The sequence below is a fragment of the Anthonomus grandis genome, chromosome 4 (genome assembly GCF_022605725.1).
Source record: "Anthonomus grandis grandis chromosome 4, icAntGran1.3, whole genome shotgun sequence".
NCBI lineage: Eukaryota > Metazoa > Arthropoda > Insecta > Coleoptera > Curculionidae > Anthonomus > Anthonomus grandis.
In genome coordinates, this window is record NC_065549.1 from 28,246,280 (window position 1) to 28,273,764 (window position 27,485).

General features: G+C 32.8%; 2 protein-coding genes across 2 annotated transcripts in view; one reads left to right on the forward strand and one right to left on the reverse strand.

The window, feature by feature from the left end:
• The window catches only part of LOC126734993 (WASH complex subunit 5), a 249,917-nt gene that overhangs the window by 117,985 nt on the left and 104,447 nt on the right, over positions 1-27,485 (reverse strand). The gene's annotated exons all lie outside the window — the stretch shown is intronic.
• Positions 1-27,485, forward strand: part of LOC126734990 (dynein axonemal heavy chain 6) — a 126,708-nt gene that overhangs the window by 63,915 nt on the left and 35,308 nt on the right. The window contains exons 35-49 of the mRNA XM_050438854.1: positions 3,492-3,747; positions 3,818-4,010; positions 4,998-5,260; positions 5,326-5,542; positions 5,612-5,802; positions 5,868-6,040; positions 17,114-17,483; positions 17,534-17,672; positions 17,730-17,906; positions 18,018-18,214; positions 20,647-20,892; positions 20,983-21,220; positions 21,279-21,439; positions 21,947-22,096; positions 22,206-22,383. Coding sequence (XP_050294811.1) covers positions 3,492-3,747; positions 3,818-4,010; positions 4,998-5,260; positions 5,326-5,542; positions 5,612-5,802; positions 5,868-6,040; positions 17,114-17,483; positions 17,534-17,672; positions 17,730-17,906; positions 18,018-18,214; positions 20,647-20,892; positions 20,983-21,220; positions 21,279-21,439; positions 21,947-22,096; positions 22,206-22,383 — 3,149 coding nt within the window. The remainder of the gene's footprint in view (positions 1-3,491; positions 3,748-3,817; positions 4,011-4,997; positions 5,261-5,325; positions 5,543-5,611; positions 5,803-5,867; positions 6,041-17,113; positions 17,484-17,533; positions 17,673-17,729; positions 17,907-18,017; positions 18,215-20,646; positions 20,893-20,982; positions 21,221-21,278; positions 21,440-21,946; positions 22,097-22,205; positions 22,384-27,485) is intronic.

Sequence of the window (27,485 nt, forward strand, 5' to 3'; positions counted from 1 at the left end):
GTGATCTGTGTAGGTCTAGGCCTGATGATGCTCCGATAGCAGCGAAACACGTGTAGCATTTAAAAAATTATATGGATTTGATGAGACCGTGACTTTGTTTTGTCCTCTAGAGGATCATCGAAGATTGTAAATAAAATATCACTCGTAAGAGACTAGCAATCTAACAAATTATTTATAAGCAGCTAATAATTCGTTATATTATCTCTCCGATGTGAATATTCCTGTGTATTTTACTATTTTTCTACCACCCCTAAAAATATATATAAGGATTTCATTTCACATCTTTACTTCCTGAAAACGTAATATGGTCATTAATACATGCTATTAATGTTAAAAATTTTCCAGTATGGCTTTATCGGTAATCAACACTACACCTCGGTAATTTTAAATTCCGCCCCTACAGATAAAGTGTAAGTTAAAGAATGCAGTGGTGTAGATTGAAATTGCCCCTAAACTACCAACCTAATATTGACTACAATTTAGCAAAGTATTGAGAGCATTGCTTGAAATCACACACCTTTCTCCACAAGTATAATATCAGAATATTAAGTTTTTCATAATATAAACAGAAAAAAATGCATCAGGCAGCGGTATTTTGTAACTTCTCGAAAGCCTTGGACTTGCAAGTGCTGTTGCATAAGCCGATTTTTATAGTTTTCGTGTTTCATTCATACCTAATCTTATTTTATAGACCATATTTGGGATTCCGAGGGTTTACCTCTATTTCCTGTCATAGCAAAACGTAGAATGATGTAACATTAACAAAGATGTAATCAATATTGATTAATATAAATGTCTTCGATATGTGGGCACCACTTTCATCAATCTACCAAAGGGGGAATTTCTCAAAACACTGTATCATACAGTATCAACAAATGAAAGTAACGAAACTAATTAGATCTTTGTGAATGTTTCGACCCCTAATAGGCGATACAAAATGTTCCTCAGAAGTGAGAACGAGGGAGTATCGAACAAGGACTAAAACAAGATATGTCTTTGTAAAAGGGCTAAAGGTCAACAATATCCAAAAAAAATTTCGATAAAACCAACATTTTCTGCAGGAAGCACTACTGAAAAAAGAAGTAACAATATCTGACCATAAGTCTGTCAACTCTTGACAATAAGCTGCTTAGTTTAGTGTTGTATAAATAATTAATAATTTATAGTGCTAATATATTTTATATTGGATTATTTACATAAATTACTTATAATTGATACTAATTTTTTAACTTATTTAATTTGATAATACACATACAGAGTGTGCCAACAAGGTGTACGGCTAATATAGCGCCTTAACTATACGAGGTAGAGCAAAAAGTTCTACAGCAAAATTGTAGGGTTGACAAAAACCTACGAACTAAAAATATTTTTATGTATACTTGGTGTGTCACAAAAAAGTTACTATAAAATATGATTTTTTTTTAAATGGTACGCCCTGTTTATTATGGCACTAAAATGGGAGGCAAAAAGAGTACTTTACTTTGGTATAACGTTTTTAAAATTTTCGTGAGGCGTTGCGACGTAATTAATTTTTTTATGTTATTTTTTGCCTTTTAGAGGGTTCGTTTAAAAAATCATAATTAACTTAAAATTCATTCTGCGCCTATGAAACTTGTACCACAGTTAGTCTAGGGTACCTCCTCTAGGCTGCCTATGATATTTTTATTATTAATATTATTATTATTATTATTATTATTATTATTATTATTATTATTATTATTATTATTATTATTGAAAAATTAACCAACACAATTATTATAAATTGTGTTCAATATGACCTCCTAAATTTTGTACACAAGCTTTTACCCTTTTTGAGAATGACCTTTTCCAACATAATTGGCGTGACTGTTTGAAAAATCTCCCGAATTTTATTTTTCATATTTTCACTTGTGGTAGGAGTTGTTTGATAGACTTTTTACTTCACATATCCCCACAAGAAAAAATCCAGTTTGGTCAAATCTGGGGACCTTGCGGGCCAAGGGACCGGCCCACCTCTCCCTATCCACCGGTCATCAAAATGCTCATTTAAAAAATTTTTAACAGCATAGCTATAATGAGCTGGAGCGCCGTCATGCTGAAACCAAATCCTATCTCGAACATGGTCAGGCAACGTTTGTAGAAGGACATTAAAATCGTTTTGTAAAAAGTTTAAATACATTTCACCTGTAAGATGTCCATTAAAAAAGTGCGGTCCAATAACGTAATGTCCTATTATTCCTGCCCAAACATTAAGGGACCATCTATGTTGATGATGAATTTCTTGGGTGAAGAATCGATTGCTGGTGTCGTAATAATAAATATTATGTTTATTAACACTGCCATTATTATGGAATGTAGTTTCATCCGAAAAAAGCACAAAATTAAAAAATGCAGGTTGACGAATCTTATTTTGCGCCCACTGACAGAAAGCCATTCTTCTTTCATAATCCTGCGGAAGTAATTCCTGCAACAATTGAATATGGTAAGGATGGAATTTTTTGCTTCGAAGCATGCGAGATATTGATGTTGCACTAAAGGGTAATTCTTTAGCAAGCTGCCTAACGCTTTTATGAGGATCTTTAACGACACTTAAAGCCGTTTATGTTTTTCATAAATTATACCTGTTTCGAAAAATCGATTAACTAACTCACTGATAATAATTTCTAAAATGGTTTTTGATGAAAAAACATTGATCTTGTCTACTGCTGTCATAAAACTAATAATCTGACAATTATTATTTGACGTTTAAACCAATGTTTCTAAGCAATCTTGATCAAAACCTAAAGAATACCCGTTTTATGCAAAGTATTTTAAGTATACCCTAGACTAACTGTGGTACAAGTTTCATAGGCGCAGAATAAATTTTAAGTTAATTATGATTTTTTAAATGAACCCTCTAAAAGGCAAAAAATAACATAAAAAAATTAATTACGTTGCAACGCCGCACGGAAATTTTAAAAACGTTATACCAAAGTAAAGTACTCTTTTTGCCTCACATTTTCGTACCATAATATACAGGGCGTACCATTTAAAAAAAAATCATATTTTATAGTATATATATTTAATAACTTTTTTGTGACCCACCCAGTATACATAAAAATATTTTTAGTTTGTAGGTTTTTGTCAACCCTACAACTTTGGTGTAGAACTTTTTGCTCTACCTCGTATAGTTAAGGCGCTATCTTAGCCGTACACCTTGTTGGCACACCCTGTATAAAGGATATATATAACAACAGTTTAAACCTCTTGGATCCTCTACTGGACCTCTTGTAAAGTATTATTCTAATATCTAATTATCTAATAACAATTAATTATGCTTACTAGTAAACTTGGTCAATAAGGTTTTTAAGGAAGCCAACAACATTATATTAATGTATCATTTGTAAAAATAATTTTAAATCACTTAATCTATTTTGAAGTCTTATATTTATCATTGAACTCTTAAACATTTAATTTCTTACCCACTTAGAGAATGTTTGTCTATTAAATCTTAACGAAACAAATTTTACTAGGTGTTGGAAAATCAGTTGTTGCGAAAGACGTCCTTAATCGGCTGGGCGCTTCCGACCAATTTGTGCCAGCCACCATGAACTTCTCGGCACAAACAAGTAGCATGCGTACTCAAGAAATAATAGAACTAAAACTAGAGAGAAAAAAGAAAACATTGCTTGGAGCTCCGTTGGGAAAGAAAGTTGTAATATTTGTTGATGATGTAAACATGCCAAAACTTGAAACTTATGGAGCTCAGCCTCCCATCGAATTAATAAGGTAATCTCAGCTAACTATTTATTTAAGTAGTTAATATTATATTATTACAATGTGATTTTTTGGTTTTTAGGCAACTTTTAGATTATGGAGGACTATACGATCGAGAAAAACTGTTTTGGAAAGAGATACGCGACGTCATATTAACAACAGCCTGCGCGCCGCCTGGAGGTGGAAGAAATCCCTTAACACCCCGTTTCGTGAGACATTTTGGTATGCTATTGTTACCTTCACCAAATGAGCAAGCTTTAAAGTCTATTTTTAAGGTAATGATTATTTTTATGTCTACAATCATTCCTCGCAACGCGAAAGTGTACTTAAACAATGATCAAGTAATAAATTAAACAAGATCTTTAAGGTGGCGACTACTGTAATTGGTTATAGCTTCTTGCATTCTCTATCTAACACAGAGTGAAATTAATATAATTTCCTAATTTCTTTACGTTAATATAGGGGCAAAAAATTAGAATAGTGAAAATTAGAATTTTGTATTAATTATCAATCAATTAGAAACGTAAATAACCTTTTTGCCTTTGTGATAAAACATTCAGATAAATTGTTAAAAAATGTGTTATGTAAGTACATAAACTGCATCTTGAAGAGGATCAAATAAATCGAGTTAGCTTTGCCACGGCCACCGATTGTTGTTGTATCTAATATTGATGTTGGTCCAGAAATGTCCCATTTAGATTATGACATATCTTTAAATAACACCCTTTATCTATCTAGCCAATTTCAAAATAAATAGGTCATTTGAGTGTTTAATATTTCACAGTATGCAAAGAAAGTATATGAAAATATTTATACAGGGCAGTCTTCGAACAGTCCAGCAAGAGTTACGGTTAAATGTGAACATTTTAAAAAATCATCGGATCTGTATATTTTTGTTTTTAGGGGGACATATGCAGATATTAATTCCTGCAAGGGCATGTAAAAATGTCCAAGGATTTTTTTGAATTTTCACATTTATAACCTCAAATTTTGCGGAAGTATTTTTGGTGGGTCGCTTTCTATCTAACCAACTAAAAAACTATTGATATAACAAATAACAGTACCGTAGAGAGCTACATCAAATTTACAAAAAACTACTGGGCAAAATTTGGGCATAATCGACGCCACTTAATTATTTATTTCTACTATCTCGCTCCATAGAATGAACTGTAATGAACGGTAATTTCGACAATCAAAACCGTTAACTTCTTTTATTGTCGGAATTTGAAGTTTAAGATCCCACAGCCTAATATTATTTGTAGGCTATTCTCAAAGGTTTTCTCTTTGACTTTTCTAACGAATGTCGTGATGTCGGAGATTACATGGTTAATGCAGCAGTTGATATTTACGATAGAATAGCTACAGATTTGTTACCTACTCCATCCAAATCTCATTACGTATTTAACCTAAGAGACTTATCTAAATGTATACAAGGCATTACACAGGCCGACTCTGGTACTATGCGAGCAGGAATGGAAATTATGAGGTTGTTTTATCATGAATGTTTACGAGTTTTTCATGACAGGTATGTTATATGAAATACTATAAATATAAGTAGTACCCATAAGTTTTATTTAACACTTTACTTAGGTTAATTAACGTGGAAGATAAGTCATATTTCTATTTCTTGATGAAGGAAATATGCACTCGAAACTTTGGTACCCCAGTATTGACGCTTCCTGAAACTTCTCTAATAGAAGATCCACCAATATTATTGTTTGGAGATTTTATGGTATTTGGAGCAGAGCGAGAAAATAGAATTTACGAAGAACTGAAGAATATCGATAAATTGAAAAGCATTTTACAGGTAATTTTTTAAAGGGTCTAATTGTATTGCAGCTATATAATTTTTTACTTTTTTCAAATGTTGTTACAGGATTACTTAGATGACTTTAATCTAATGTTTAACAAAGATATGCAAGTAATTTTTTTTATGATGGCTGTAGAGCATTGTGTCAGAATAGCAAGGATTTTAAGATCTGAAAGAGGCAATGCTTTATTAGTCGGAGTAGGTGGTATGGGCAAACAAAGTTTAACCAAATTGGCATCCCACGTAAATGGATACAAGTAAAAAGCCTAAATAAACACTCAAATATTATCGATATAGACGATAAATAACTTATTAATTTTAGGTGCTTCCAAATCGAACTCGTAAGAAATTATGACCATTCGTCCTTCTTTGAAGATTTACGAAAGTTCTACTTTTATGCTGGCGTTGAGAATATGGACGCCGTCTTTTTGTTTACTGACACCCAAATCGCTCAAGAGGAATTTCTGGAGGATATTAATAATATTTTAAACTCGGGTAATTTTAGTTTTTTTAACTTACTTTATACTGATGAGGGTAGAAATGACTCATAAAAAGTACAAGAGTACTAATGAGCCCAACATACCGGGTGGTGCGTCGCCGAGTGGAACATAGGAAATCCCATGTAGATTTTAAGGGGGTCAATTATTGGCTTCCCTGTACATTTTACAGAAAAAATGTAAGATAACTTTTTGAAGAGACCAAGGTGGCAAACCCTCGTGCAAAGTTTCAAAAAATTTTAATAAGCGAATCTTGAATTATTTAATTAAATGTAATTGCAAAATTACCAAATTTTCGGTTCAGGTAAAACCAGACACCAGCTACCAGCAAACAATTTGTTATAAGGCTTTGTCAAATCTGACGTACAGCCGAATACAAGAAATGTTTTTTTCCGAAAATCGATAAGAAATAATAACATTTTTGACAACATATTTGAAAGAAAAAGTCAATATTTCCTCCAACTTGATTGTTGCCTGGCAACCAAAAATAACAGTAAGGAAATATTCATTTCTGTACTGTAAGGAAATATTATTTCCATACAGTAAACTTTAGAACATAAATGCGAACAGGCTTTTTCCTAAACAATTTTATTTTTAAAACTTTCAGCACAAACAAGGTTAACATTATATTTTAAAATTATTACTTATTATTTGTTATATTTACTGTTATTTGACAATTAGTACAAGTATTGAAAACTGGAAGAACTTGGGAACTAATAGCATTGTTTTGTTGAATATTTTCCAAACTAATAATTTTATTTGTATGACAATAACTATTACTATAAATGATCTTGATGTATTGGTTTTTGAATCCGGTATGGTAACTAAAAGTTTAGATAGTAGGTCTTGTATATCTTGTACAGTCATTTTAACCAGCTCGTCCATTCTGCAAGCTCCGAAAATTCCAAATATTACAGCTACCTACAACAATAAATAAGCATGTAAAGAATCCAAATATAATTTGAAGTTTTGTAAGTTACCTTAATCATTAAATATTCCTTATCTGAAGCTTCCTGAATAAATTTGTTTATTTCTTCTTTAGTTAAAATCTTGGATTTTTTTGGCTTATAGGCATGTGCTTGTTGTTTCAGGAATGCCCGAAGTTTTGAATATTCAGATATATCCACATCATGTCTAATTGCAAGGGTTGCCTTCAGCATTGAACAATTGGCCCATAAAGTTGAAGAATTCATCTTGGAACCAAGCTCCAAGAAGTATGCCATTACAACATTTTCCGAGAAAGAAGTTACATTTTTATTCGTACGGTAGTCCATGAAGCGGTTGTATGCATAGTTATACTTATTTCTAGATTTTATTGGTAACAATTCCAATGATGCAGCATTCACTGCCTCCGTGAGTTCTGGGAGGGTTTCAGAAATGGAACAGTCATCATCACTCATCATTTTACACGTTACTTTGGCTTTTTAAAACGTTAAAAAATCAACACTTTGGAAAGACGCCACAAATAAACTTTTCACTCGTCAAGTTTGACAATTTAAAATTATGTACTTCGTTTCCGTAGTTATAAAACAATGTTTCATGGCTTCTTTTATTTAAGGGAAAAATAATAATGTTGATTTAAAATTTTTAACATGATTAGTAATAATTTACCGTAATTTTAATGATTCCCGATTTTCGGAAAAATAGTATGTAGACCTCGTAGGAAAAGCCACATTCCCGGACTCCGTATTGCCAGTCTCGGCTTGCGCCTCGACTGGTAATTTTTACGATCGCCCGGGAATGTTAAGCTTTTCCTACTAGGTATACAATATACTATTTTTTCGTTTTATCAATCTCACAACCATATATTCAAAGTAAGACACGTTAACATTACTTTTTTATCTAAACTTTTATTTAATATAATGATGAAGTTAAACCAATAACAATTATTATTATCGATTATTAAAAAAATAATTTTATCATACTTAGAATTTAATTAAAATATTAGCAGTATCTGAAATATTTTCAATTTATTTTCCCATCGAGCCTATCTGGTTCATTTCAACCATTAAACCTATTGTTAGTAAATTCGAGTCCAAAGCCATTGCAATAAATAATTGTAAATCTTTAACTCAAAAGATCGAAAATAGATCCGAAAAAAGATAGAACAGAACTCAAATTTTTCTAAGCGTGGAAAAATTAAATAAAATAAAATAAAATACAATAACTTTTTAAAAAATAATAGAGAATTATATAAAAACAGCAATTAATCAAATGTTCAAACAACTCCCCATTAACAGCTAAACAATATCGTAACCGATCATAAAATTCATTTCTATCGTTACTCGAAATTTTGTAACTGGTTTAGATTCTCAAATTTTACACTTTTATAGATGACACTTTTTAAATGACCCCACACGAAAAGTCATTCGGTGAAAGATCAGGTGACATGGCTGGCCAAAGTATACGCTACCGTGGACTAATAATATTGCCATTAAAAGCATTTTCCAAGCACTCTCTAACCATACGGGCATTATGGGCCGGGCAACCATCCATTTGGTACCAGATCATTTGATCTTCCTGAACAACTTCTTCCAAGGCAGGTCCAATTTGATTTTGAAATAAGTCCAAATAGGTTTCAGCTGTTAGGTTATAGTCCATAAAAAAGGGTTCAAGGATATGGTGTCCGATAATTCCCACGAATACATTTGTTTTTTTGGGGATATTGTGTCCGAGTATAAACAAAGCGATGTTCATTTTCTTGGCTCCAATACCGGCAATTCTGAACATTTGGTTCATTGTTGAGGGTAAATGTACATTCATCGGTAAAACAAATATCTCTTAAAAAATTCCTATCATTATTTGCTCTTTCTTCAGCTCTCTGAAGAAAGAAATCTTGCAGCTCTTGATATTTTTCGAATTTATACGAATAGTATTTGTGTTTTTTTAAAGTGCGCAATAGCATTATATGATGTTTATTTACCTCTTGCCCAAGAACCCTTGTACTAACCATCTTGTTTTACTCCACACTCAGTAGAATATTAAGATCTCTGTTCTCTCTTTCTTCGGCTCTATTTTCGATATCCTGAGTTGAACATTTACAATTATTTATTACGGTACCTTTGGACTTGAAATTATTGACAATACGTTTAATAGTTGAAATGAACGGAATGGGCTTGGTGTGGAAATAAACTGAAAACATTTCAGATACTGCTCTAAAACTGTTTCCCGCATCATGCCACTTAATTATGGCTATTTTTTCATCGATTGAACAATTCATACTTGTTTTTAAATATCGACTGGTACTGATTTATTGACACTTTTTCTCACGTCAGTGACAATATTCATTTTACTGGTGCCTGTTTGGTTTTACCTGAACCGAAAATTTGCTAATTTTGCAATTACATTTAATTGAATAATTCAAGATTCGCTTATTCAAATTTTTTGAAACTTTCCACAAGGGTTTGCCAGATTGGTCTGTTCAAAAAGTTATCCTACATTTTTTCTATAAAATGTACAGGGAAGCCAATAATTGACCTCCTTAAAATTTACATGGGTTTTCCTATGTTCCGCTCGGCGACGCACCACCCGGTATATTCAGCAAGATTTAATACTACCAATCTACGTCTATGACCCTCAAAGAACACCCTTACAAAATACTCAATTATATATGAGGGTATTAAAATGTATAATCACTTGCCCCTAGAATGCAAAGTCATGAGTAGTAGCAAGCAGTTTAGCAGTTCTGTGAAAGGTTTATTAAATAAAAAAGCATATTACTGCCTAGAATAGTTTTATAGACATGTTTCGTAAGTCTTAAATATTTGATCTAGATATTGTTTTTTTTTATTTTATCGGATCTTTCAACCTATATGTATTTTAAATTTTATCTATTATTATCCATTATGGTATTTTTTGGTTTGTTTATAACTAAATGTTGAAAAACAATAAAGCATATTTGAATTGATTTGAACTTGAACAATTAAAATGGGCCGATCTGATTTTGTAGATCGCTATACATAAAATTATTTCATAAATATAATAATAAATGAATTATATTATTTTGTTATATGTATATGGCTTATTCTTAATCGCCAGAAAATAACCTAAACTATAATACAGAGAAATCTCAAAGTTGAAAATAAGACAGAAACATGGCAAATATTTAATGGAACACTCCGTATATTAAAACAAAAATTGATAGGTCTTTTTTCTAAATTTAAAATTATATATTATGTTTACATCGGGTTGAGCCATTTTCGAAATATTTGTATTTTAAGAACGCTAAAATGTAATAATTTATTTTTTTGCATTGTGACTGTATTTATTATGGTCGGATAAAAAAGTTATGTAAGGGGAAGGCAAATTGAAAAAACTAAGTAAAGGAAGAAATATCAGTTTAGAAACTGAATATTAGCAATATTTTTTGTTAAATATTTTATGTAGGTATCTTGGAAGTGTTGAATGTGCTCCCCACTATTATCAAATTTTTTGTAATGTGCTAATTTAAATAACGCATTGGAAATATATTCGGAATATTCTTTATCTAAATGATGTATAATTCCACTTTAGTTCCATGAGTTCTAATCCACTGATTAATTGGGTTAATACGCGCATCGTGTTATGAGGCAGCGCTCCGACCTGATGCCATATTTTGTTATTATTTTGCCTCAGAAGGAGTTCTTCAAACAAAACTTAATTTAATTCATAAACTTAATGTATCTATTTCTGGTTATAAATCCCTCGAATATAATCAGGTCAATTATCCGGTTCTGCAGAATACCACACCAACACATTAAATGAGATCATAAATGTCAACATAAGTGAGGGTCTTCTGTTCCCCACATATCTGGGGTTTATCGGATATACAAGGTGTCCCTAAAGTAATGGGACATAGAACAACAGTAGATTCCTTACGTCAAAATAATGTGATTGACGTCAACTTGCCTTATCCTAACTTTAATAGTAACTGAAATACAGGGTAAATAAAGTATTATTTGATTTATCGTTTTTGTCATAAGTCCTAAACCAATTGAGATACTGACATGAAGTTTAAAACATACGAGTCTTTAAAAAAGAAAAATAAAATTTCGTTTACAGTTTTCGTGTTTTCGGTAGAGGGTGCTCGTTGCATTAGTTTTTACTTTTTTAGAACTCCTAACTTTTTTTCAGCCCTGTATATCGGTTTAAAAAGTATCAAAATAAATTCCTTTTTTAATTTTACATAAAACATTTTTAACTTATTAAAGTCGCTAGAAGCAACCATTTTCGACATAATCACTATTTATCAAAAAAAAATTTAAAATAATATTTATTTACTACTTAGTTTAAATCGCATCTTTGGCAGTTGCCGTTGAAGAAAAGTGTTTTTATTATTTATGTCAAACTTTTTGAATGTCATATAAAACTTTTAAAACGAGTAAAAAAGTTTTTCTATCAGACGCAGATATCAGGAAATATTTCCAGATAGACAACAACCAACCAATAAATTATTCCAAAGAATTTATAGCCGACTAGGAGAAACTGGATCATTTCGATCAAAAATGCCTGTTTTGGGCCTTTCAAAAAATATTTCCCAAGAACAGGAAGACGAAATTTTAGTCCGCGTAGCAGAAAATCCCAGGTTAAGTACTAGGCAAATAGCGGCAACTACGGGTGTAAGCAAATCATGTGTTGGTAAAGTACTTCAGAAAGAAGGTCTCTATCCATACCACATACACCAGTTCAGTGTTTGATCCCACCAGATTTGCCAGCCAGAATGCAGTTTTGTCGTCAGTTTAAAAATATGCAAAACGTAGATCCAATGCTTATTAGCAGAGTGTTATTTACAGACGAGGCTATATTTACTAGACGCGGCGTATTTAACTTTAGAAATAAAAGAAGAATTTAAAGTTTTTCTTTAAAGACATTTGGTGTGGTATTATTGGAAACCATATAGAAGCCCATATGAAATACCACCTAACTTGAACGGAGACTCGGTCAAGTTAGACCTTGGAGGTCTTTTAGAAGATATACCATTAAATGTTAGGCAGAACATGTATTTTATGCAAGATGGGGCCATGCGGGGCGCCAGCGAATTTTTCTCGACAGGTACGCAATTAACTTGACGAACAATATCCCGAAAGTTGGATTGGCAGTGGAGGACCTTTGCTTTGGCCTGAGCGTAGGTCAGACTTTAACTCCATGGACTTCTGTATATGAGAATATTTGAAATTAATTGTTTATGATATAAATATCATTTACTTTGGTTATGATATAAGAATTAACAAAAAAGTCGTAATATATTTTTTTTTAATTTAGTAACTATTCTAATTTTACATAAGTATCTTGATAATCTTAGGTATTCATTTTATTTTATTTAGGATTACATTGCCAAAAATCTAGTAAATTTAAGTCATTCACATATTTGAAAACCTAAAAGTGCGATTATTTCGAAAATGGTTGAAAAAATTGAAAAAAAAAAGTTGCTAGGAGCAACTTTAAAAAGGCATACATTTTTTATGTAATATTAAAAAAGGAAATTATTTTTTTATTTTTCAAACAAATATATGGAGGTGCAAAAAAGTTAGGGGATTTAAAAAAGTAAAAACTAACGCAACGAGCGCCCTCTACCAAAAACACGTAAACTGTATACGAAATTTTATTTTTCTTTTTAAAAGACTCGTATGTTCTAAATTTCATGTCAGTATGTCATTTAGTTCAGAACCTATGAGAAAAAAACGATAAATCAAATAATATTTTGACACCCTGTATTTCAATTACTATTAAAGTTAGGATAAAGTAAGTTGATTAATCATATTATTTTGACGTAAGGAATCTACTGTTGTTCTATGTCCCATTCCTTTCGGGACACCCTGTATACCTTTCTGTCAATTTTTGTACTCGCAAAATTTTAGAAGGATGATGTCAATTTTCCAAAGTTTCTCGTCAAAACATAGGTGATAGATAACATTGAAATTTCTAAAAAATAGGTAAACAGTTTGATGATTGTTTGATAGTAAAGAGTTTGATTGCAGAACGTTTGATAAACATGATAAATACTAGAATAAATAAGCTAATAATACAAATAAACTCGCCCAAAAAACAAATTTTTATGTGCAAATACCGGTATTTGTGTATTTATTATTTAGGATAATAGCAAATTCATTGTAATATATTGACTTTAATAATAGTTTTACTGAAGTTTTTGCTATATATTACACATCTGGTTTTTAAAATGGGAATCTACAGGGTGTCTGAAAAAAGGAGGCCAATCCATCGGCCACATATAGGGTGGATCAAAATAATGCGACTTTCGTTATGTCATTTTTTAATTGGGAGTTCGGTATTCAATATACAGGGCGTCAAAATGGGAAATATAAAATCGTTTTTTTGAAGTAAGGCGAGTGTTTCATAAGATATTAAATTAAAATTTGCTGTGAGGGGGTTTTTTAGAACGAGAAATGGGTCTAAAATATTCCGTTCACGGATTCGCTATACCTTGTAGAGGGCGCCACCTACGGTATATTGCATGTGTTAAAAATACCAAAACTTTTTTGTACCCTTGTATAATAAAGTGAGTAAAGAATTTTAATTGTCTAATCTTTTTTCATAAAAAAAGTATTTATTAGTAAATATCGCTGAGAATCCGTTTATTAGATATCTTAATTTTAAAATCTAGATACATTTTAATAAGTTAACAAAATAAACGTAAATTTTTTTTCTAAATTAATGCTTAATTACTTATTATAATAAAAGTCATAGAATAATTATTTGTTCTACATGACCTTCATTCATTTGTATGCGCATACGAGCCCTCTTTATTAAAGAAAATCTAAGGCTTTGAAAAATATTTGGTTTCAACCTGAAATGCTCTCCACCTGCAATGATTCTTTCCCTTTCCTCGTTTAAAATCGGAACCATATACACAAAGTCTTTTATACATCCCCAGACTGAAAAATCCAAAGGTGTAAGGTCAGGCGAACGGGGTGGCCACGGAATAGGAGCATCTCGACCCCGACCAATCCAGCGATTAGAAAATACTTGATGTAAATAGTTCCTAACATTTATAGCAAAATTTATGAGCCGGAGCACCGTTGAGTTGAAACCAAAGATTTTGTCTTAAATTTAGAGCATTCAAGCAAATCGGGCAGTATTTCTTGTAGAAACAACAGAAATGAATCATCAGTCAAGTTACCTGGTAAAATGACAGGTCCTAAAAGAAAGTTATCCACAACACCTGCATTGCCTGCAACACATTGACTTTTAAATTTACTTGATGATGTGTCTCAACTATGGCCCTAGGAGTCACTTCAGCCCACGTGTTTCTCGTCCACATTTCTATTATTCATTTCACATAACCATCTACAAAAAGCAAGTATTGCCTCGGGATTGTCGGGTAAAAGACCTTATACTTTTTGAAGATGAAATGGGTAAACTTGTTGACTCCGTAAAATATTATGTGTCTCGGTTTTCCTAATATTTCTCATCCGTTCAACCAAAACCCTAATACTAATGTTTTGTGATTCTTCAACAATTCTTCAAATTTCTTCCTCTTGCCCTGGTTCCACCGCACGAGGTCGGCCGCAATTACATCAAATTTAAATATTTTTTTTTTTGGGATAAAATTGGTTTGGGAACGTCTGGGCATAGCGCCTAGCGGCTAAACTAGCATTGGAGTCACATTTTCCTAGTTGAGGATTGACAGGTATTTACTGTTTACAATAATATTTCAAACTTACCACACATCAAAACCATATTCGCCATTTCGGAAAAGGGTACATTTCTTGGTCTATGAGCCATTATGGTTTTATAAGTTGTAAGAAAACACACCAAATACAAATATGTAATTAAGAAATGTAGATTTATTTTAGGAGTAATTGAGAAGTTTGTTAAGAACGTTAGAAGTTTTACAAGAGAAAATTGGATAATTATAATTTTTTACTAGAACTTATACTTTATTATACAGGGGTACAAAAAAGTTTTGGTATTTTTAACACATACCGCAGGTGGCCTTCTGCAAGGTTCCAATTTCTCGTTCCAAAAAAACCCCTCCCCAAATTTTAATTTAATATCTTATGAAATACTCGATTTACTTAAAGAAAAAGATTTAATATTTCTCATTTTGACGCCCTGTATATTAAATACTATGCTCGGTTAAAAAATGGCGTAACGAAAGTCGCATTATTTTGGTCCACCCGATATGTAGCCGGCGGATTGGCCTCTATTTTCCGGATACCCTGTATACTGGTATTATTAGAATCACCATAATAGCGTATAGGTTTAGCGCTGGTACTAGACAGAAGCTAGAATGTTTTAGACCCATTGCTATACATAGTACTGCAAACAAATTATTAGAAAACTATATTCAAATTAACCTAGAAAAATATATATAGAGAGTATTAGTTTCCTTCGGATAACCGATTTAGATTTCGAAATAAAATGAGTACACAAAATGTAACTCTTAACAGAAATTTATTATAAATGTTAGGTATTATAACGATTAGGTTTATAAATACTTTTTTAGTTAAATCTGAAGTTATCGACACAACCGAGAAAAATTAATAAATGTAAGTTTGAATAAAGAAAAAGAAGCTTTGAAATGCGGGGCACGGGTATGATCCCAGAATCTCTATTATTTGTTATTTATATTAACACGGCTATCTTCATAATAATTTTACCACTAGTCAATACTTTTGTAACGTTTTGCTCATAACACTGTAATTTTGGTAAGAGTTAAAATATAGACAGAAATACGCCTCTTAACAAAAATATGTACCATGTTAGTTAAATTATAGATGGATCACTATTTTTCTATGTAGAATGAAGCTCAACCTTGAACCAGAATTAAAAATATATAGGATGTATCATGGTCAATGGTAGGTTAAACCATCACAAAAACAATATCAGATTTTTTGAAAATTTGGCAGTACAGGTTATTCCTTGTGATCTAAAATATTTTTAGCGATGCAGCGTTACCTCTTGCGATAAAAAGTAGCATCGTCTTTGATATTTCAACGTAACACCCTGTATATGCATTTTTAAATTGGTAATTATTTCCTAAATTTATTTTTTAATATTATCCTAGTCTAACGGTTTTTGAGTTAGTAATTATGTTGGTTTATTTATTTTTTTCGAAACATGTCTCTAATTAAATCTTTTTAATATTTTATCTGCATTTGTAAAAGCTTGTAGTTCTGAATGTAGTTTCTCAAAGTCCTCTGTATTGTTTTGAGAAATTTGTTTTCAATTATACAGGCTCGTTTAAAATTCATAATTTTAACGCTAGATACAAAAATGCTGGAAAGTCTTGTTTTTTAATAAAATACCCTGTATCTTATCGAATAATCTGAAAGACCATCAAACTCCTTTTTAAATGATATATCATGTTCCTATACCTAAATACTAAGGTGGTTTGCAAAAAAAAACCATTTCGTTAAAAATCGAAATTTGGCATAATGTAAGTATTTATCGTGATGAGGCATGAAATTATATTATTAAAAATATTTGTCAATTAGCGTATTGATAATAATACATTTACATAATTTTTAACTAAAATGTGCCGTTGGCTTTTTCCATAAACGTCAACTTAGGATTGACCGTGATACACCCTGCATAATTGATTCTGCTTTACAAATCAGAACAGAACAATAGAAGTGCCATACCTAGAAGTACCTGTTGACTATACAAATCATGAAATTTTCTAAATAAATCATAATTCTTCTAAATAAATCATGAAAGGACTTTTTTTTTCAATAATTTATTAAGCGTTTATGGAATCCGTTTTAAACTAAATTATTGATTATTCAAAAATATGTTACAGAAATAGTATAGTATAATACAAACCGAACTTTCAGCAAATAAATTGATCTATTTTCATAGCAGAAAATTTATAAAATAAAACACCAAAGAGATATCTTACTATTATCACTCGGACTATGGATGAAGAGGAAAATGTTTTTTTACTATAATAAATGTTAGGTTATATGCAGAATTTGTTGCCGATACCTTTAATGTAAATAGCCTTATAGCCTATTTTTAAAGTCCCGAAAAGTCACTTGTAAACTTAGTGAATTATAGTTATGATGAAAAAAAAATTAGATAATGTATTGCACTTAAATTGCTTGTAAAACTATATTACTTATTCCCCTAGGTGATGTACCAAATCTCTTCGAAGCTGATGAATATGAAAAAGTTATTATCGGAAGCAGAGATGCAGCCAAAAAAGCGGGCTTTCCCGATGGGAGAGATCACATCTATGAATATTTTATAAGCAGGGTGAGAAGTAACCTGCATTTAGTAATTTGTATGAGTCCTGTGGGAGATGCCTTTAGGCGAAGATGCAGAATGTTTCCTTCTTTAGTCAATTGTTGTACAATTGATTGGTTCGAGAAATGGCCCCAAGAAGCTCTATTGTCTGTAGCTCTTTCGAGCTTAAAAGATATTGGTTCACCAGAGCTTTGTAGCAGCCTTTCTACTGTATGCGTTACTATTCATGAAAGTGTTGAAGAGATGACTTTGAGGTAATTTTAATAGTTAAAAGACAAATATTATAATAATAAAAAAAACATAGGTTCTATCGAGAAATGAAACGGTACTATTACACAACCCCAAGCAGTTATTTAGAGCTAATAAAACTATATAAGCATATGCTTAAAGAACGAAAAGAGAAAATAACAAAAACTAGAGATAGAATTGCCAACGGATTACAGGTAAATAGCAAATTAAAAATTTCAGCAATTTTCTAAAAATAATATTAAAATTTTTAGAAATTATATGAAACTAATGACGTAATTGACTCTATGAAAGAAACTTTAATAGCATTAGAACCAGAACTGGCAAAAAAATCTATTGCTGTTGCTGAGTTAATGAAAAATTTAGCTAAAGAACAAAAATCCGCCGATAAAGTTCGAGTAACTGTTAAAACTGATGAAGAACATGCAAAGGTCTCTGCTGCCTTTTATAAAATGGCCTCATCAAATCTAATATATTTATCAAAATTATTTTATTCATCTTGATATTAGTATTTTTAACAGTAAAAATTACTTAAATTGCAGATAAAAGCGGATGAGACCCAAGTGTTAGCTGATGATGCACAACGGGACTTGGATACAGCACTTCCTGCATTGGAAGCAGCGACCAAAGCTTTAGAAGCACTTAATAAGAATGACATTAATGAAGTTAAAGTATTTCAAAAACCGCCAAAACTTGTACAATTTGTTATGGAAAGTGTTTGTATATTATTAGGAGCCAAGTAAGTTCTTGTCAGTTATTTGTATGTTAAGGGCGATCCAACGCATACGGTTTCCTAATCATACATTAGGGTGTTTCAAAATTCGGTGCAAATATTTTAAGAGCGTATTGTTGGGGTCAAAATAAGACTTTTTCATATAAACATGTGTCCTAAAATACACGCCCTCACACGCAAATCTATTCTTAAGATTGTGTAAATCCGATTTTAGGATTCAGAAAGGCTTACTCTTCTGATAGCCCCTGTCTAATGTTTCCGATAAGAAATTTTAAAATCTAATAACACCATCTAGTTAGCCATGAAAAAATATAAAATTTTTGCCTTTTGCATTTTTTCGATATAATTAACCGTCTTCGAGAAAACCGTTTGTAAACGAAAGGCAAGCATTATTAAATCCGATTAAACTAACAATTTAAAAAAAAACCAAGTGGGCTATGACAGCTTTAGTTCTTTTGAAATCAAATTAATTGTATCGAAAAAATGTAAGAAACGATATTTTAGGATTTTTTTATGGGTAACTAAATGGTGTTCTAGATTTTCAAATTTCTTATCGAAAACATAAGATATGGGCCATTATAAGGGTAAATTCGCCTAAATCCTTGCTTAAAATTGGGTTTACACCATTTTTGGGACAGAAAATGTCAAGAGCACCCAAATAACGGGGACTTAAAAATTTTAGAAAGATTTGACGCATAACTGTAGTCAGTGTTACAAATAATCGATTGTCTTCAAAAATTTACAGATCTAAGGGATTATTATTATTATTATTATTATTATTATTCATATTATTAGTATTATTATCTATCTACATTTTAGGACACATATTTATAGAAAAAAAGTCTTACTACTTTGACTCCAACAATGAGCTCTTAAAATATTTGCACCGAATTTTGTAACACCCTATATATCAAAATTAATTTGTTTATAGCTCTGAATACCTGAATGCACTTATTTAATATAAAATGCCCTACATACATTTACCTAAGTTTCTCTTTTCCGTACATTGCTTTTCCTTACTGCCTCTCTTCCCATTGATTTTTGGAATTAATTCAATTAGTGCATGACTACTATTTTCAGATGTAAAAGTTTTTATAATAGTGTATCAAGAAAAAATTGACAGTTAAATATGTCAAAATTATAATAATCTGGCAAAGATTTAATTTATTACTCAAATAGTATATAGTATAATAGTATATATATTAGCATGTAGAATTCTACGAAACCTCGACCGAAATGAATGATTAAAAGATATACTGCCCGATATGGAAGACGTATCCTGACAAGATATCAAACGCATTTAGATTATTTAGATAATAATTTTGATGGGATCCTGCGGACTGACCAATAAGATCTTGTCCACTATTTATTTCAGTCAAAATCTTATTAGTCCAGAATCATATCTTGGTCGAACTTTAAAATATATGATATAAGTATTATAGGGTTATAAAGTATTCAATGAGACGTTTAAAATAAGTTATCACAAGAATGACTTTTCCATTTTTTCTTCCTTCTTTATTTATATGCGTTTAGAACTGCTTATATTTTTCTATCATAACTGCGGCTATGAAAGGAACTCGGATGAAAATTTTCGACGTTACCGAGTGCTCAATTGATATGGGCATGAAGCAATTTTAATTTAAAATTCAATGTTGTACACTTATAAAGAATATTTTTAGATTCGTAACATGATCTTTCAAGTTACTTTTGGATTTAATAATTATATTTTTTTACTATTGGCTATTATTTAAAACTATCATTCTTCTTATTATTATCTTATCCGCATCGGTTAAACTGGGAACGTCATGCAAATGGAACTGCTATAGAGAAATTGACCATGTTTAGTCAGAGATCCTTCCGAAAATATTCATGGCGAGGTTCTTCCGTTTCGCTCATTTTTTATTAAATTTAAAAATGCTCATGCCGCTAGGCATTTTATGAATAATATTAGCCATGTTTTAATTACTGGATCGCTGTTACCGATGCCCCGCTACTCAGACGGAAATTATTAGATTGTTGCAGATTTTCTATGTTGATTTAGAAATCAAAGGCCCGCTAGGTCACCTGAATTACCTCCCCTAGATTATTATTTGTAAATTACTATTCCCGACAAAAAAGACCTCTGGAAGTATTGGAAGCCGTTAATTACTGGGTTAAAAAAATTGGATTACAAATACTTTTCGTTTTGACTTATTTTCTTTTGAAACATAACTGTACTGCAACGTAACTTATAAATATTAGAAAACTATTAAAATGGCATTTTAAATGCCATTCTTTTTTTATCAGCTTCAGTTTTATATGGTGTGCGGATACGTGATCAGGTCTATTTAGAAACGCATATTTACATTAAACCGATTCGTATTTTCTTTTACAGAAACATAATTAAAAAATCGAGCGTTAATACACTATTTCTATATTACAATCACTTTCTTTATTAGAACCGACTGGGCAGCATCTAAAATTGTTTTGGGCGACACAAATTTCCTAAAGAAACTCCAGGACTACGATAAGGATCATATAACCGATATAATGCTAAAAAAGCTAAAAACTTACGTAGAACATCCTGACTTTGTACCAGAAAAAGTTGTAACAGTAAGCAAAGCTTGTAAGAGTTTGTGCATGTGGGTTCGTGCAGTTGATATGTATGCTAAAGTTTATCGAATTGTAGAACCGAAAAGAAAAAAGTAAGTAAGTTTTGAGTCTACCGAACTTTCCAATTAGGTAAATTATGACTGTCATAATTAATTTAATATATTTAAATTCTTACCATTTAGGCTACAATCAGCTGAAAAAGAACTCAACGCAGTAATGTCTCTCCTTCGTGAAAAGCAAAAACAATTAGCGGATGTTGAAGCAATGATTGCAGCTCTTGAAGCAAAATTCAATGCAACCGTGGCAGAAAAAGAAGCATTAGAAAATAATATTGCACTTACCTCAGCAAGACTAAATAGAGCCGGCCGCCTTAACATTGCCTTGGGCGACGAACAAACCAGATGGGAGGATGCTGTTAAGGTAAACAGAAAACACCTTGAATTAAAGAAAAAAATTATGCTTTTTATTTTTAATTCAGAATTTTGCCATTGAGTTAGTGAATTGCGTAGGAGATGTGATGATGGCTGCCGCCTGTGTCGCGTATCAAGGAGCATTTACTTCCAACTATAGGCAAGAGTTAACTCAAACTTGGGAGAAAAAATGTATTGAGCAAAATATTCCATCTACTGAAAATTTTAAGTAAGTATTACTTATGTTTACTATTTTACCAAAGTACTTTGCCTCCATAGAATAAAGTCAACAAAGATTTAATTATAACAATTGTAGTAACACCCACGATAAGCCCGATTTGCCTGGAATCTTTGGTTTAATGATTAAAAAAAAAATTACCACTTCACAAAACATTTTATTTAAATCCCTACTGCAATTTTGCTGATGCAAACTAAGCGAAACACATGCAGAGATTGAAATGAAATATGTTGGTAAAGTGCTGATGTGTAGTTTTTAAATAATTATGTTGATCGTTAATTATTCAAAATATAAGTATAAGAAATTAAAGAGAAAACGTGTTTTAAGCTCTTGGAAACACTTTGAATCCTTGATCTAGAAATAACAAAATTCATATATCAGAGTAAAGTGGGAATTTGTGTCATCAAAACTTTACTTTCTTTACCGCTGTAATTTTTTTATACAGATTTTTTTTTTATTTGAGATATTCAAATCTTTAGCCTCATTTTTTTGTTATAGCTTATTAAATGTGCTAGCTGATCCCTATGAAATTAGAACATGGAATGCTTGTGGTTTGCCCAGAGACAGCGTGTCTACAGAAAACGCTATAATGGTAACAAAAGCAAACCGCTGGCCACTTATGATAGATCCTCAAGAACAAGCCAATAGGTATCCATATACATTTGTTAAACTAATTATTAATATTACAACTTCGAAAATTGTTTAATACTATCAGCCAACTTTAATAGCTACACCTGAGTAAAGGCTTATGTTAAAGGTGGATTCGCCAAATGGAAGCAGAAAACAATATGAAGGTCATCAAGTTGACTGACCCAAATTTCATGAGAATATTAGAAAATGGCATACGAATTGGGATGCCAGTACTCTTGGAGGAAGTAGGAGAATCGCTTGATCCCACATTAGGGCCCATTTTAATGAAACAAACTTTCGTACAGGTAGTATTACTGTCAAATCAATTTTGATCAATGGCAACTTAAAGACGTGTGTTGCTGTCGTAGGTGCTCTTAGAATGAACTTAATACGATGTGATCGTCGTATTAGATTTCTTTTAGCGCTTCTTTAACATGGCATATATTGTAAAAAACAAAAGAGGACATCACCAAAAACTGAAGTTATATTGTAAGGCTCTGGTGGAATATTTTATTTATTGTAGTAAATAACAAAAAATATTTTTATTTTATTTTACGTATGATTTGGTTTTTAAATAAGTAGGTAGTTATTATTACTGGTACCCCAAGTAAAATAATTCTCCTTTTTTTTATTTTTTAAAACTTTGACATGATGCAAAATATACAATTTTTATTATAAAATATACAGTCCATTTACGATGAAACGAATAAATTCATTTAAAATTCAGGTATTTTTTTTTTCTTTTATTTTTTGGACACATCAATTAGTATTGTCACTTGCGCATTTTTAATAATAATAATGAATGTCGATAATAATAGTAGAATGTCGTGACTTTCATTTTTTAAAATAGAACACCCTGTAAAATATGACGTTTTACAATTCTATAATTCTGACTACTTTTTGTATTCAGAAAACAACCATATGGCAAACCATATTCCTAAATATGACGTAAGGTTTGTCAAATATGACGTAACAGACTAACGAGACATGAAATTGAAACATAAAAAATTTATTCTAGGTTTATTGCAACTAATGTTTAAATTTATTGTCCATTTGACTCGATATATTCTTTGCAATAAAAATGTTGGTTACAGGGTGTAGAAAAGTAAGTAGAGTCAAGTAGAAACTATAACGCCAACATTAATTTTTTATGTGATTTCTTAGACAGTAAGTAGACCTTATTATTTACGAACAGTTTCCAATTTTAAAGCCTACTTGATAACGGTTTGTCATTCATTTGTGGATATAATTGTCATATTAGTTGTCCACGCATCATTGTTTAATAAAATTCATTTATTTGGGAAAGAGTGAATTGAAATACTCATGATGATTGATTTTGGAGACCGGGTGTATACACAACAAGATATCTGTAATCTATTTAATACAACTTATGCTGATCGTAATGCAATTTTTAGATCCCTCGTTAGCAAAATTGAATCAAAATTTAGGGGGACAGGGTCATATAAAAAAACTATCTAAAGGAAAACTTCCAAAAGTATCTGTAAATGCTGCGCTAAATGTTTTATTAGAAACGGAGAATAATCCACATGTTGCGCTTAGTACAATTTCCAGGAATTGGAATTTGTCAGTAGGGTCACAGGCAAAAATACTTCGTGTAAATAAATATCATCCTTAAATACCTCCTCACTTTGCTATCGCCGTTCGACAATTTCTTAATGCAACTTACCCTAACAGATGGATTGGACGAAAAGGAGCGATTGAGCGTCCACCAAGGTCACCGGATACACGTCCACCAAGGTCACCGGACCAAATAATGTTGATGATTTAAAGCAAAGAATTCGACAAAAAGTTAGACTAATCGATCCGCAAGTGATGAAAATGTGCAATTGTTAGTTACTTACAGAATTTAAAAAAGCATTGAAGTAAATGGAGAACTTTAAATTTTTTAATTTCTTTTTTTTTATGGTAAACACAAGCACAAGAGGAAAGTCCTATGTCACTCTTGGAGTGGTGCTTGCGCGAAGATATTTGTGGGCATTCATCTTGAATCGCTGTAGGTTGTATGCGTCGGGAAATATGTGAGGTGGAAGCCCGTTCCACAAAGAAGATGTTCTCCAGATGAATGAGTCCCGATACAGCGACGTCCTTGGGGTAGGCAGGTGGACTCGATGTTGATGAGCCGCAACTGCTAGACGCGTCCTTCTTGCCGGAACAGCCCTGGGTGGAATCAGGCCTTCCAGCTCAGAGAAGCACTTACCGTGATAATAAGGGTAGAATAAACAGAGATCAGCCACCTTTCTCCTCTGCTCCAGACTATCCAGACTCTTTGTCAGTTCTGGTTTGTCGATAAGACGAATAGCTCTCTTCTGTATAGAAGCTAGCAGGTTTAAACTATGCTTGGGTGCAGAGCTCCAGACATGCTAGCAATACTCGAGGGAAGGGCGTATTTGAGCCTTATAAAGAGTCAGCAGCTGTTCTGGTGTATACAGTTTTTTCGTTTTGAAAAGCACTCCAAGTTTTTTGGAAGCCGCCCTGGCGACCTCGGCAACGTGGTCATGCCAGGACACACTGTTGGTGACCTCGACTCCTAGAAGATGTAAAGATGATTTCATTGGCAATATTTTCCTTGCCATAACCAACTCCGGGCCACCAAGGTTAGTCTTCATCGTAAATACTGCAGCCTGCGTTTTTTTAGCGTTAAAATTGACCAAATTGTTATCGCCCCACTCCAAGATTGTTCAAATATCGTTGTTGGTTGAAGCTACTTGTTGCTGCCTGAGATTTTGAGAACTTGCGGCTTTCGTTGGTTTGGCGGACTTAAATGTGGAAATAAGTGTGCTATCGTCCGCAAAGCTGTAGATTGGATTGACAGTGATTCCTAGCAAATCGTTGATATATATCAAGAGGGTGGGGGATAGAATGCATCCTTGAGGGACTCCAGCGTTAATATTAAATTTGTCGGAGAGGTATCCATCGACGGCTACTTGGATTGTTCGTTGCTCAAGAAAACTTTTCATCCAATTCAATAATGAGTTTTGTATGCCGATTGAGGAGAGCTTGGTTAGTAGTACCTCATGCCACACTCTGTCAAATGCCTTGGAAATGTCAAGAGCGACTGAGCGGGACTCGCCGTGCTTCTCCATGGCCTCCGTCCACAAGTGTGTGACGTAGGCCAGAAGATCGCCGGTGGATCTAAGCTTTCGGAAGCCGTATTGATGATCGCTGATTAGTGCAGATGATTCCAGATATCTTAACAGTTGTTGGTTGACTGCTTTCTCCATAATCTTCGATATTACTGGAACTAGTGCAATCGGGCGGTAATTGGAGAGCATCGTCTTCTTACCATTTTTGGGTACAGCTTGCACTCGAGCAGTTTTCCAGCTTGTTGGAAATTGGCCCTGCTTATACGATGCCGTGAACAGTCTACATAAGGGAGGAGTCAATTCGTCTGCACAACGTTTTAGTATTAGGGCTGGAATTCCATCGGGTCCAGAAGCTTTGTTGGTGTCTACGCTTTTAAGGATTTTATTTATAATTCGTTGGGGAAACGAAATTTCTCCCATCGATGAATTCACCCTTGGCAAATATGGCGGTGTTTTGCCTTGCGAGTGCAGGGTAGAATTGGACGCGAAGAGTTTACCCAGTAAGTTGGCTTTTTTCCTTGCTGTTACCGCGATAGAACCATCATCTGCTGTTAGGGGTGGCAAGGCCGACTTAGCAAATCCTTGACTAACGGCTTGCGATACCAACCAGAAAGATCTTGTTCCATTTGGGCAGTTTAGCAGTTTGTTTTTGATCCTGTTGTTGGGACTCTCTTTGCATTCATCAATAATTCGCTTGCAGCTATTTCTGGAGGCTAAAAAGTTCCTCCGATTTTCGATGGAAGGATGTTGACGCCATTTGCGATATGCTGCGTTTTTAGTGTTTACTGCCTTTTTGCAATTCAGGTTGAACCATTGCTTGTTGTTTGCTCCGCATTTAGTAGAAAAAGGGATATAAGCTTCCGTTCCTGCCAAGATCGTTTCTGTAATTTGGTTTGCACATTCTGAGATGTTATTGGTTCTAAAGCAGACTTCTTTCCAAGGGAATGAGCGATAAAATTCCCGAAGATGGTTCCACTCTGCTGAGTTATAGTGCCATACCTTCCGCGGCATCGGGGGATCCTGTGTTTTAACCTCCAACTGGCAAGAGACTGTTATCAATTTGTGGTCCGATGTTCCTAGGGGACATGTCTGATGAGCAGGACTGATACAGTGTACGAGTCAGGGTCTGAAGCCAAGACCAGATCTAGGAGACTCGCGAACTCGCCGTACGATCGGGGATTCTGGTAGGTTCCTTCACAAGCTGCGTAAGCCCGCATATGGTGGCAAATAGCTCAGCTTCTCGTCCTTCATCGTCGTTCTTGTTGCAGAAGCGCAGCCAGTTGATATTGTGAATGTTAAAACCACCCATGACGATGATTTCTGCGCTTGGGTAGTCAATTTGCAGATGGTTAATGCAATCAACCAGGTTCAAAAAGAGCCGTCTATATTGAGTGTCGCTTGGTCTGTAGATACAGCAGATAAATTTCGTGGCACCACTGGCTATTATTTTGAACCACATGACGTCGAAGTCCGCAGGTTCAAGCGTTTCCTCCCGCTGGCAACTCAAATCGTTCTTGACAAATACTGCCAATCCAAAGTTTAGTCGAAATCGGGTGTGTAGATCGTATCCAGGATAAATGAGGTGAACATTTGTTGTTGAAGGTTTCACCTTTGTTTCTGCCAATGCCAGAATGTGAGGCTTATTTGATTGCAGGTGTTGGTGTACTGCATTAATATTGGTGTTTAGGCCTCTGATGTTGCAGAAATTGATTTTTAGGCTTTTTGATCCGCCTGATGGACCCCCCCGACCAGCCTCCGCCCGAAGATCCGAATGGGAGGCGAGTTTACCTCCGGAAAGTTTTGGTCGTGAGGGCGTATTCAAAATATATTGTAGAATTGTAAAATATCAAGATATACAGAGTGTTATCAAAAATATCAGTGTTATAATAAAAATGTTCCTTTTATCGTGAATGAACTGTATAATAAAAAAGTGTGCATTGTAATATAAATGAAACATGACGGTTTATTATAAAACTAAAAGCAAGTTTAATAAAATATCTATTGTATTGAGAATTATAAGTGCACACTCTAATAATGGATCCTAGATTTATGACATAAGGTTAAAATATGCCGTACTTAAAATAGAAAAAGTCTTAATATGTCCAGTTAAGTCACAGTTACCACAAGTCACAAAAAATTTGTTATTTATTTCAGATTTAGTGCATCTGCATATTAGGTAAATTTTAAAACTTTGTATCGAAAAGTTAAAAAAAAAGGTATTGGATTAAACCACGTGCTTCCAACACTTAATATAAAAGCTTTTTGTGGTATTTCAATTGACCTTAAAAAATAATATAACTATT